This window comes from Tupaia chinensis, unplaced genomic scaffold (assembly GCF_000334495.1).
Source record: "Tupaia chinensis unplaced genomic scaffold, TupChi_1.0 Scaffold000161_3, whole genome shotgun sequence".
Lineage (NCBI taxonomy): Eukaryota > Metazoa > Chordata > Mammalia > Scandentia > Tupaiidae > Tupaia > Tupaia belangeri.
The window spans coordinates 506,316-518,934 of record NW_006159634.1 but is presented as its reverse complement, the minus strand read 5'-3'; the positions used below and the strand labels follow the sequence as shown (position 1 = coordinate 518,934).

Below are 12,619 nucleotides of genomic sequence, written 5' to 3'. Positions count from 1 at the left end.
TAAGAGCACTAGGTGTCTCGTCTCTTGGAGCAGGAACTCAACAGCATCTGAACTTTTTTTTTTTTTTTGAGAGGTTTATCACTATAGGGCGCGTGCGCTTGCCAGACAGACAGAGAGAGACAGAGAGACAGAAAGCGAGAAATCACCCTCCGGGGGGATGGCCACACCGCAGTCCCTTCTCCTCCGTTCTCCTCTTGGGATCCTGGACACACATGCACACGCGCCCAGCAAACAGCATCTGAATATTGACCCCAGCTTCTTAGTGATTTTTATCTTCTTTTTTCTTAAATTTGATTACCTATTTAAAGAACTAACATCATGGGAGAAGCATTTTTTTTTTTAAAGAATTATTTATTTATTTATAATTTGATCAGAGAGAGAAGGAGAGTGATAAAGTGAGCTGCCAGATCCAGGACTCAAACCGTGGCCAGCCATGTGGGAGTCCAGTGCCTTAACCACCACCATGCCACCTGCTGTCCCCAGAAGCATTTTATAACCATTTATTCATCCATCTAGCCTTTTCTTTGTTATAGGCACGTGTGTTCATCAGAGAGAGACAGAGAGGAAAAAGTGAAAAATCACCCCCGGGGAGGATGACCATGCCACAGTCCTTTCTCTTCCAGTCTTCCCTTGGGGTTTTGAGCACATGCACACATGTCCAATGTATTTTTAAGCTGCTAGGTCTGGGTCTTGAGCCATACAGTTGACCACGTGGAATCCAGTGCCTTAACCTCCATGCCACCTGTTGGTCCTTCCAACTAACTTTTTATACACAGGCAAGGAGAGAGGTTTGGGATGCTGTCACTAAACGTTAGCATTAATTAATACTAGGTGTTAGGATTTCAAATAATGTGTTTTTTCTTCTTCTATTTATTTATCCATTTATTTATTTATTTTTGCCTTAGGGTGCATGTGCTTGCCAGAAAGAGAGAGATAGACACAGTGAAAGGGAAAGTGAGAAATCACCCTCCAGGGGGGATGGTCACACCATAATCCATTCTCCTCCTGAGATCTTGGGTATGCATGCACACATGCCTGGCATGAGTTTGAAGCCACTGGGTGTGGGACTTGAACCACAGTTGGTCATGTGGGAGTCCAGTGATCTAACTGCTATGCCATCTGCTGACCCCTCCTTTTATTTTGTTGCTTGTATTTTTTAAATAGTGATGCAATGTTTAGTTTATACCAACAGTAAAGGCACTGTTCTGACCCAAAATTAGATGGTCATATCATTTTAAGATTCCTGCTACTTCAGGGCCAGAAGCTGGTGTAATGGTTAAGGCGCTGGACTCTCATGTAGCCAACCACAGTTTGAGTCTTGGACCTGACAGCCTGAAACTCATGCTGGGTGCATGCGTGCGTGTGCCCCAAATCCCAGGAGAACAAAGATGAAGGGATTGCAGCGTGACCATCTCCCCCAGAGATGATTTCTCACTTTCTGTCTCTCTGGCAAGCACACGTGTCATATAGCAAAATCTCCCTCAAACAAACAAACAAACAAACCAAACAAACAAAACCAAAGATTCCTGCTACTTGTATTGTATCAACCCAGCTTTTCCTGTTGGTCAGAGTTTGACCTCAGCATTTTTTCTAAGCACGTGTTCAGTTTCCTGAAATACAAAATCATAAGCCAAGGGATTTCAAATGTCTTTGTTCTAAGCTGATGGTGTTTAATGATATTACTAGTCAAGGCAGAGTTTAGGGAAGGAGAAATGGATGGGGAAAAGGAGATAAGAAAGAAATTCTGTTTTCCCCACGAGTCCCGCACAAGTTTAAGGGTGCAGAGATGCTAACGAGGACTGAATCAGAATGAGGTGCAGAAAGAACAAAAGAAATGGTGACCCTGCGGTCTAGTCCCAGAGCTAGACTGTATGTGACCAGGTGGGAATGAAAGGAAGCGTCCAGAGTACGTGATGGCAGGACGGGGATGAATGCAGGTGGAGGTGCAGAGGGAGCAGTGTCGGGCACGCAGCCTCCAGCGCAGAGGCTTGCGGCAGCCCCACCATGGTCTGCATGCGGCCAGAGAGAGTTGTGTGTGGCGCACTGCCAGACGTCAACACGGCACACCAAATATGACACACACACACACACACACACCGTTGAATGCATGCCTGCGGCTAGGTGTAAATACAGACAGTAACATTGTGTATACAACTGAAACCCAGGGGATCTTGGGAAAATGAAACCCTCACCCTTACTCATGTAAGAGTCATGCAGACTTCACGGAAACTTCTCATGTACCAAAAAGTACTAGGAGAGACCACTTGAGTGGGTGAGAATTGCACTTTATTCACCTCGGTTGGCCTTCCAAATAATGTGTATAAAGTTCTGGCCCATTCCTCCGGGAGATACACAGCAGCCCGGACAGCAGCAGCAGCGCGACCACCTCGGCAAGCTCAGGTCTAATCTCAGATTCACGGCTGTGGAGGGGATCCGGCAGGAAACAGCCAGAGAAAGACCTCAATCAATGGGAGTTTAACCTTTGGTGCGATACGTTTTTGTCTTGTGGTCAGAGCTGAAAGGGCTGAGGCGGCTTTATTTTAAAAGTTGCGTTGATGACTTATCAAAAGCAGTTATATCTGGGAGATCATTCGGGTGAGAGAACACTCCAAAGTAATTTCTATTCTGCTTCTGCTTAGCATTTATATAGCGCAGGGAGCTCCGCGGGGCTTTTCATGCACACCTTGTACTTTCAAGGCCGTTTACCATCACTCTCGACAGCGCAGTCCCGGGGCGGGAGGTGAGGCCCGAGGAGTCGGACGGCTGAGCCTCCGGGCTGGCGCATCTATTTGGCCTTCCTGCCGATGGGGGCCCCTGGGACTGGGAATCTGGACCCTCGGCAGCACGGGCCTCAACGTGAAGGACGCCACCCAACCTCTGCAGGCAGCTGCTTCCCGTGGGAGCCTCTGCTGAAGGCCACTTCCGGTGTGGGAGCTCTGCAAAAAGCCACTTCCGGTGTGGGAGCCACTTCCGGTGTGGGAGGCGCTGCAGACAGCTACTTCCAGTGTGGGAGCTGCAGACAGCCACTTCCGGTGTGGGAGCTACGGACAGCCACTTCCGGTGTGGGAGCTGCAGACGGCCACTTCCGGTATGGGAGGCACGCAGGGAGGATGGCAGATACCCCGAGGGCCCCGGAGCAGACCTGGGTGAGTGGGCGGTGGTGCCGTGCGCCCCCCTGCCGCGCCCTCCTCGCTCACTCTCCTGACCCCTCCTCACCCTCGCTGAGTGGGAACCCAGGGACTTCGCAGCCCGTTTTCCCACGTCGCTCCCTGGACTTTGACACCTCTGCAGGGTCGGTATCTCCTTCATGGACTGTGTCCAGGGCCATTGTTTTGCCCTGGAATTGGGGATAAATCTCTAGAGGCCCACACACTCTCAAGGGCTGCCAACAGCCTAGGGCCAGGCTGTCCCCCCTAGGCTTCCTGGAGGCAGGGGCTCGGCTCTCCTTCACTCAGCATCTTCCCCCAGTCTGGAGGAGAAGACGAGGGGTGCAGGCAGGCAGAGGGCTCCTGGCGGGTGCTGTGGATAGTGTGGCTCAGTTGGGAGGCCAGTCCCTTCTGTCCACTTAGGCACATTGGGGGGGGGGCTCAGAATTACTTCTTAAGGTGGGGTTTTCTGCGAGAAGGGGAGAGGGCAGGGTGGTCCCTAAAGAGGGTAAAGGCCCAGAGCAGCTCGGCCTGGAGGACACCCTAACACCAACAGCATGTCCTAAGGTGCACGCCCTGCTCCCCAGCAGGGGCCGAGGGTGACCTCTCAGGGTCACCCTGGCTGGCAGCCGGGCATCCTATAGCCGTGAACTTGCGGAGCGGCTCCCGTCTTTTCTTCAGGGTGAGGTCCACTCCGCAAAACTGCCCAACACGATCAGGTGAGGACAGGACACCAGGCTGACTCCAAAAGGGTTATCAGACACACTCCAGCCCTTGACGCCCCCACGTTGGTGCCCACATCAGCCACTGCCAGCCTGTCTGCCCCTGTCAGAGTGCTCTGAACTGAATCGTGCACCCTAACATTGAATTGGGAAGCCCTAACCCTGTGACCTCATACTGTGCCTGTATCTGGGGGTAGGACCTTGGAAGAGGTGCTTCAGATGCAGTGAGGTTGTTCAGGTGGGCCCTAGTCTAAGCTGACTGCTGCCTGTGAGAAGAGATGAGTACAGACACATGGGAGGATGGCCGTGAGGACACGGGGAGCGTGGGTCCTGCAAGCCAAGGGGAGAGACGGGAGCCAGCCCTGCTGCCATCCTGGTCCTGGACTTCCCGCCTCAGGACAGTAGAAAGCACATCCCGCCGTTGATGCCGTGCTGCCTGTGGAGCTTGGCTACAGCTGGCCCAGCAGACCGGGGCAGAGGCTGACCCATGGTGCCTTCTCCGTCATTCCCGCTTCCGAACATCGAACCCAGCTTGTTCCGCCAGTGTTCTTGTGTGACGGTGTGTCTGTGGCCCCTGCCCTGCCAGCGTGCTGGCCAATGTCCTTAGAGACAGAATGTTCTTTCCTGCTCACTCAGACCCTCATGAGTGGAACCTCGGTGGCCGCGCTAGCCTGTGTCTCCCTGCACCCTGTCATCTGCAGCCTCCGTGTTCTCAGTGCTTCCCCACAGCTACCATGTGGCCCAAGAAGAGTTGAAGCCCTCTGGCTGTCAACTCCAGCTGTCACCTGGGGTGAGTTCCAGAAATGTTCTAGAAATGTTCTAAATGTCGGTTTCCTAAGCTGCAGGAACAGCTGCAGCCGCCTTAACAGCTGCAGTGATTCGGAGAAGGCTTTCTAGGAGGACCCCGCCAGCCCGGCTGCCCAGCTTGGCCAGCCCTGGAACGCCAGCCTCTCTCTTGCCCTACGTGGGAAATCCCGCTAGGACAGGATGCAGCTGGCACACCACGTCAGTGCCGTGCACAGCCTGCTTGGCCCCGGGGCCTGCCTCTGCTGCCAGGACTCATTTCGGCCTCTGCAGCAGCAGCCAAACCCACAGTAGCATGTGTCCAGGTCCGGGCCCAACCCTCCCGGCTCGACCTGTGGTGGCACAGTTACCAGGCCCTAGGCCCCATGAAGGACCGAGAGGGGTGAGGCCTGCGTCTCACCAGCATATGCCCCAAGGTGGTGCCCTTCGCTTCAGTGGGGACATTCCTGCGACCGAGGTGTATGACTTCCTTGGAGCTACTGCCATTTTGGGGGGTGCAGCAGGGCCACTTTGCCCCTCCCACTCACTTTCAAGACGCCTGCCAGGGAAACAACCTTGCCCCCGGGGCTGTGGGACACCAGCCCACATTGCCCTGCAAACCAGAGCATGGGGCTGAAATAGGTCTTCCTTGGAAGTAGGTGTCATTGTCGAGCTGAAGACCGGGGCTGGGCATACAGGGAAAGCACAGGATTAAAAATAAAATCTCTGAGTTTTCTAAAGGAGTTGGTCACAACTGCTTTCATTTGGGGTTTGGAAATCCTTCACGGCCATAACGGTTTCTCACAGATCCTCTGTGGCAGCCCCCAGCTCCTGGAGGGGCAGTACTTTGTTGGCCTGTTGAGGAACCTCCCAAAGGTGCCTGCGTTAGGGAGAACAGCCTGCGGGCTTGCCACCAGGTCTGCCTCGCCTGTGCGCGTCCTCCGACCAGGAGCCTGGGCTTTCAGAGGTGTGACTTTATGATACTTTCTTCATTAGCTTCTCAGATTTGTTCTCTATCATAACTCGTCAGGGAACAAGGCCAGGAGCAAAGCCTAAGTCCCTCCTAGACAGGTGATGTGGGGGCTGCTGGGCTCTTCTCAGAGACACGTGTAATCAATCTGCCCTACATCCGGTCTGAACCACACGGAGCTGGAAACGTCAGAACCTAAACTGTAGCAGTGCCCCTTGGTTAACGCCCTTTGATAGAGCACTCGGTGCAGAGGTCTCCAGGACTGGGCTTGAGCCCCGTCTTCCCCGGAGGGCCTCTTCTTGAGCAGCCTGCTCCCGCGGGCCTCACTGCCCTGTCAGGTCCAGGGTGTGCCTCCAGCACCTCTCCCAGTCCCCGTTTTCTGCACTTCCCATTCTCATTTTGCAAGTCTGGGAATCTTTTCTGTTTTTTCCCAGTCTGTGGCTTGGAGGGAAGAGGAGGGAGGCCAGATCTGCTCTGCTGTGGCCCTCTGGTGCTGCCCGGCCTGGCTGGTGGGGGCGTGAAGAAGATACAATTGTGCGGACTGTTTTTTTTTTTTTTTAATATTTATTTAATTTAAAAAGTGTATTTATTTTTTAATTTGATCAGAGAGAGAGAGAGAAGGAAAGTGAGAAAGCAAGCCACCAGGCCTAGGCCTCGAACTGTGGTTGGCCATGTGGGAGTTCAGCACCCTAACAACCACGCCATCTTCCAGCCTCAATTATGGGGACCGTTCTTAAGACCAAAAATGATCCTTCTTGGGCAAACTGACCAAAGCCATGAGTGTGCGAGCACAGGGCAGGGGCTGGCCTGGGCTTCTCCAGCTCCCAGGGAATGGCCCCGGCACCCTCAGTCCCTGTTTCTTGGCCCCTGCTGCTTTAGCCCCTGGGCTTTGAGGCCCCAGTCCCCGTCTGCTCAAGTCTTACCCCTTCCTTCTCCAAGCTCTAGTGTCAGGTAAGAAGATAAGCTCCGCTATTTACTCTGGAGCTCAGTTTCCTCGTCTATGAACTTGGTTGGTATATTTTAGAAGGTGTTTAAAACACACTTGGCTTTCAATGAGTGCTGTCCTGGTCCTATTACTCAGAGGAGAAAGCGCCTGAATTCTTGACCAGTCAGCAGCCCCAGTTTGCATGTCTGCTTCCAGCACAGAATCGTATTGTGGCTAAGCATTTTAAGGTGTGTGTCCGTCCTCCTGTGATGGTGTAAACACAGCTGCCAGGAAAATGAGAACCATCTGGAATGGAGAAATTAGGATGCTCCACAAAAGATGTTCACTGTAGAACTGTTTACCATGATAAATGACCAGCACTGTCTTAAATCTTGAATGTCCAGCCAAAGGAGATAAGTAAAGCTGAGGTGACGCGTCAAATACATTGCAACCATCAAACTCACTCTCAGTGCTGCCAGTAAATTGTAACATATTGCTAAGTGAATGACACAGGCTACAGAGCTATATTAATAGTCATCTTTTAGGGCTGGCAGATGGCATGGTGGTTAAGGTGCTGGACTCCTACATGGCCAACTGTGGTTCAAGTCTTAGACCTGGAGGCTTGCTTTTTTGCTCTCCATCTCTTTCTGGTGAAATGAATAATAATATAAATTAAATGAATAATTCTTAAAATCTTATTTCATTTCCATGAAATAATACATGAGGGTTTTTTTTTTTTTTTTTTTGAGAGAAAGATTTTACTAATGGGCATGTGCGCTCCCCGAAGAGATAGAGAAATAGAAAGTGAGAAATCACTCCCCCTCCAGAGGAACAGCCATGCTGCAATCCCGTCTCCTCCACCCTCTTCTCAGGATTTTGGGCATGCGTGCACACAGGCTGGCAAGAGTTTTAAGCTACCAGGTCTGGAACTCGAACCAAGGTCGACTATGTGGGAGTCCAGTGACGTAACTGCTACACCATCTGCTGGTCCCAGTACATGAGCTTTTCATACACATGCACATACGCAAGATGGGGGTCTCCAGAAAATTCACAGAAAATCCATATGAAAAGTATGCGTGGATTTCAAAATGTTTTGCACCAAAGTAAACTCATACTTATATTTTATTATTATTTATTTTTAATTGCCAGAGAGCATGTGCACTTGCCAGGGACACAGAGAGCAGAGAGAGAGGGAGAAAAATCACCCCACAGTGGGATGTGGTCATATTACAATCCCTTCAACTTCATTTCTCCATCCTGTTGGGATTTGGGGCATGCATGCTCAGCATGTTTTTCAAGCTTCCAGGCCTGGGATTCAAACTGATCTGATTTCTTCATGACATTTTGAAGTACCCTCGTGTGCCGCTGGAAGCACAGGCACCGCTTGGTGCCCACAGCTACCTCGGTGGAGGCACAGGGCCATTTCCTGTCTGCTGGCCGGCCCTTCCACGAGGTCACAGCAGCAGGCACCCAGGCCACTTCTTCCTCTGTCCAACCCACTGTAACCACCAAGTGGGTACCCAGCTCCCTGATGGTTTGGCTCAAGGTAGTGAATTTGCGAACAGCAGGCACTTCCAGCCAGCCGCTGCAGGCGTCCGGAAGAATGATCCACCCTCTGTCCTGTGGCTCTGGTGGTTCTTCAGGAAAGGGAGCCAGAGGGCTCGGTGCCTTCGTAAGCAGCACCCTCATCAAACTGAGCCCTCGATTCTGAGAAGTGAAGGGGCATGGCTCCACTGCGTGGAAGGTTTTCTTAGACCATTGAAGACCTCAAGTTTGGCTCAAATAAGAGGACTTTTTGTGAGGACCACATGCAGAGGTGACCCTAAAACCCAGTGCGTCCCATCACAGGGTGCATGCATTTAGGCAGCTCCCGGACTGGGGCAGCAGCTTCCTCCTGAGCAGCTGGCTTCGTTCTGAAGCTGTATTTCTGAACAGCGACCTAGAGGGCAGCTGAAAAGTCACTGTCAAATAAAAAGGATGTATTAATGATCTTTAATAATTATTATTGATTAAAAAAAACTACTATTAACAGCAAGGACTAAAACGATTCCTGATGTTTATATTCTGTTTTACTACCAATAATAATAAGTAAAAAATCGACTTTCATCTTTGATTTTATATTTTGCAGATGACTTTATTGGGAGAGAATTCACATACTGTTCACCCATTTAAAGCGCATAATTTGATGGTTTTGAGTTTATTAGCAGAGTTGTGCAACCATCACCATTTTTTTTTTTTTGAGAGAAAGATTTTACTAATGGGCATGTGCGCTCCCCGAAGAGATAGAGAAATAGAAAGTGAGAAATCACTCCCCCTCCAGAGGAACAGCCATGCTGCAATCCCGTCTCCTCCACCCTCTTCTCAGGATTTTGGGCATGCGTGCACACAGGCTGGCAAGAGTTTTAAGCTACCAGGTCTGGAACTCGAACCAAGGTCGACTATGTGGGAGTCCAGTGACGTAACTGCTACACCATCTGCTGGTCCCAGTACATGAGCTTTTCATACACATGCACATACGCAAGATGGGGGTCTCCAGAAAATTCACAGAAAATCCATATGAAAAGTATGCGTGGATTTCAAAATGTTTTGCACCAAAGTAAACTCATACTTATATTTTATTATTATTTATTTTTAATTGCCAGAGAGCATGTGCACTTGCCAGGGACACAGAGAGCAGAGAGAGAGGGAGAAAAATCACCCCACAGTGGGATGTGGTCATATTACAATCCCTTCACTTCAACTTCATTTCTCTGTTGGGATTTGGGGCATGCATGCTCAGCATGTTTTTCAAGCTTCCAGGCCTGGGATTCAAACTGATCTGATGTGGGATCTGACTCCCTTAACCACTAAGCTATGAGGCTAGCCCCAACACTGTGCTTTAATTCCATTTCTTCATGACATTTTGAAGTACCCTCGTGTGCCGCTGGAAGCACAGGCACCGCTTGGTGCCCACAGCTACCTCGGTGGAGGCACAGGGCCATTTCCTGTCTGCTGGCCGGCCCTTCCACGAGGTCACAGCAGCAGGCACCCAGGCCACTTCTTCCTCTGTCCAACCCACTGTAACCACCAAGTGGGTACCCAGCTCCCTGATGGTTTGGCTCAAGGTAGTGAATTTGCGAACAGCAGGCACTTCCAGCCAGCCGCTGCAGGCGTCCGGAAGAATGATCCACCCTCTGTCCTGTGGCTCTGGTGGTTCTTCAGGAAAGGGAGCCAGAGGGCTCGGTGCCTTCGTAAGCAGCACCCTCATCAAACTGAGCCCTCGATTCTGAGAAGTGAAGGGGCATGGCTCCACTGCGTGGAAGGTTTTCTTAGACCATTGAAGACCTCAAGTTTGGCTCAAATAAGAGGACTTTTTGTGAGGACCACATGCAGAGGTGACCCTAAAACCCAGTGCGTCCCATCACAGGGTGCATGCATTTAGGCAGCTCCCGGACTGGGGCAGCAGCTTCCTCCTGAGCAGCTGGCTTCGTTCTGAAGCTGTATTTCTGAACAGCGACCTAGAGGGCAGCTGAAAAGTCACTGTCAAATAAAAAGGATGTATTAATGATCTTTAATAATTATTATTGATTAAAAAAAACTACTATTAACAGCAAGGACTAAAACGATTCCTGATGTTTATATTCTGTTTTACTACCAATAATAATAAGTAAAAAATCGACTTTCATCTTTGATTTTATATTTTGCAGATGACTTTATTGGGAGAGAATTCACATACTGTTCACCCATTTAAAGCGCATAATTTGATGGTTTTGAGTTTATTAGCAGAGTTGTGCAACCATCACCATAGACTCATTTTAGAACTTTTTCACATCCCCAAATACCTTATCTATTAGGAGTCACTTCCTATTGCCCACCCCCACCCACATCCCCAGCCACAGACAACCACGAATCTAGTTCCTTTCCCCACAGATCAGCCTATTCTGGACATTTCACACTATTCTAAATGAGAGTGTTTTGTTAATTTTATTTGGGGGTTGCTTGTTGCTAGAGGATAGAAATACAATTGATTTTTGTGTATTGATTGTAAATCTTATAGCCTTGTTAAACTCGTCTATTAGGCCCAACAGGTTTTTAAGTGGATTCCTGAGGCTCCCAAGTGGTTTTATATACATACCTCACTTAATCATCAGAGGAGGGCTGTGACTTACGTAAAACAGGCATTATTCTCGTCATTATGCAGATGAGGAATCCGAGAGCTAGGCTGGTAAATAACTCTCCTAGAATCCCACTATTACTAAATGGCAGGGCCTTGACCCGTCTCAAGGACGGAGTCAGAAAACATGGCAGGCTGGTCACAGAGCCAATATTCCCGCTCTCAATACCAGGAAGGATAAAAGTATAACCTACAGAGAAAAAGGGATTGGAACCAGTGACAGCAAGTTTGTGGAAGAAGTTTCCACGAAGTTTCTCAGGACAGAAAATCGAGCACTTACTGACTTAGTGGAACAGAAAGTGCCTTCGCTGGATGTGTAAGGAGGTCACATACAAGGAATGAAACAGCTTGTCCCACTCTGGAGAGTGCCACGTCTACAGAGAACAGGGCAGGGTGGGGGCGGGGCCCCAGTGGGGCTCCCGTTGGGGCAGTTGAGGCACCCCCCACCCCGTACCTCCTCCAAAGCCTGCAACCTGCAGCCCAGCGCCTCTGCCTCCCGCACCTCCCAGGAAGACGAGATGTTTTTTTTTTTTTGAGAGAAAGATTTTACTAATGGGCATGTGCGCTCCCCGAAGAGATAGAGAAATAGAAAGTGAGAAATCACTCCCCCTCCAGAGGAACAGCCATGCTGCAATCCCGTCTCCTCCACCCTCTTCTCAGGATTTTGGGCATGCGTGCACACAGGCTGGCAAGAGTTTTAAGCTACCAGGTCTGGAACTCGAACCAAGGTCGACTATGTGGGAGTCCAGTGACGTAACTGCTACACCATCTGCTGGTCCCAGTACATGAGCTTTTCATACACATGCACATACGCAAGATGGGGGTCTCCAGAAAATTCACAGAAAATCCATATGAAAAGTATGCGTGGATTTCAAAATGTTTTGCACCAAAGTAAACTCATACTTATATTTTATTATTATTTATTTTTAATTGCCAGAGAGCATGTGCACTTGCCAGGGACACAGAGAGCAGAGAGAGAGGGAGAAAAATCACCCCACAGTGGGATGTGGTCATATTACAATCCCTTCAACTTCATTTCTCCATCCTGTTGGGATTTGGGGCATGCATGCTCAGCATGTTTTTCAAGCTTCCAGGCCTGGGATTCAAACTGATCTGATGTGGGATCTGACTCCCTTAACCACTAAGCTATGAGGCTAGCCCCAACACTGTGCTTTAATTCCATTTCTTCATGACATTTTGAAGTACCCTCGTGTGCCGCTGGAAGCACAGGCACCGCTTGGTGCCCACAGCTACCTCGGTGGAGGCACAGGGCCATTTCCTGTCTGCTGGCCGGCCCTTCCACGAGGTCACAGCAGCAGGCACCCAGGCCACTTCTTCCTCTGTCCAACCCACTGTAACCACCAAGTGGGTACCCAGCTCCCTGATGGTTTGGCTCAAGGTAGTGAATTTGCGAACAGCAGGCACTTCCAGCCAGCCGCTGCAGGCGTCCGGAAGAATGATCCACCCTCTGTCCTGTGGCTCTGGTGGTTCTTCAGGAAAGGGAGCCAGAGGGCTCGGTGCCTTCGTAAGCAGCACCCTCATCAAACTGAGCCCTCGATTCTGAGAAGTGAAGGGGCATGGCTCCACTGCGTGGAAGGTTTTCTTAGACCATTGAAGACCTCAAGTTTGGCTCAAATAAGAGGACTTTTTGTGAGGACCACATGCAGAGGTGACCCTAAAACCCAGTGCGTCCCATCACAGGGTGCATGCATTTAGGCAGCTCCCGGACTGGGGCAGCAGCTTCCTCCTGAGCAGCTGGCTTCGTTCTGAAGCTGTATTTCTGAACAGCGACCTAGAGGGCAGCTGAAAAGTCACTGTCAAATAAAAAGGATGTATTAATGATCTTTAATAATTATTATTGATTAAAAAAAACTACTATTAACAGCAAGGACTAAAACGATTCCTGATGTTTATATTCTG

General features: G+C 50.0%; 1 protein-coding gene across 1 annotated transcript; it reads right to left on the bottom strand.

Moving 5' to 3' along the window:
* Positions 1-2,274: 2,274 nt before the first annotated feature.
* On the bottom strand, positions 2,275-3,328 carry LOC114007376 (uncharacterized). The gene is made up of 3 exons (XM_027770864.1): positions 3,198-3,328; positions 2,684-3,082; positions 2,275-2,420 (listed from the first exon to the last, which is right to left on the bottom strand). Exons 1-3 carry the CDS (start codon positions 3,326-3,328, stop codon positions 2,291-2,293), a joined length of 660 nt encoding a protein of 219 aa, XP_027626665.1. The 3' UTR covers positions 2,275-2,290.
* Positions 3,329-12,619: the final 9,291 nt, after the last annotated feature.

Coding starts and splice junctions, on each gene's coding strand:
- LOC114007376 (XM_027770864.1), bottom strand. CDS start 3,328: ATGGCCCTGGACACAGTCCATGAAGGAGATACCGACCCTGCAGAGGTG. Junction 3,083..3,197: donor GGTGAGGAGGGGTCAGGAGA/GTGAGCGAGGAG, acceptor CCATACCGGAAG/TGGCCGTCTGCAGCTCCCAC. Junction 2,421..2,683: donor AACGGCCTTGAAAGTACAAG/GTGTGCATGAAA, acceptor TCCCCTCCACAG/CCGTGAATCTGAGATTAGAC.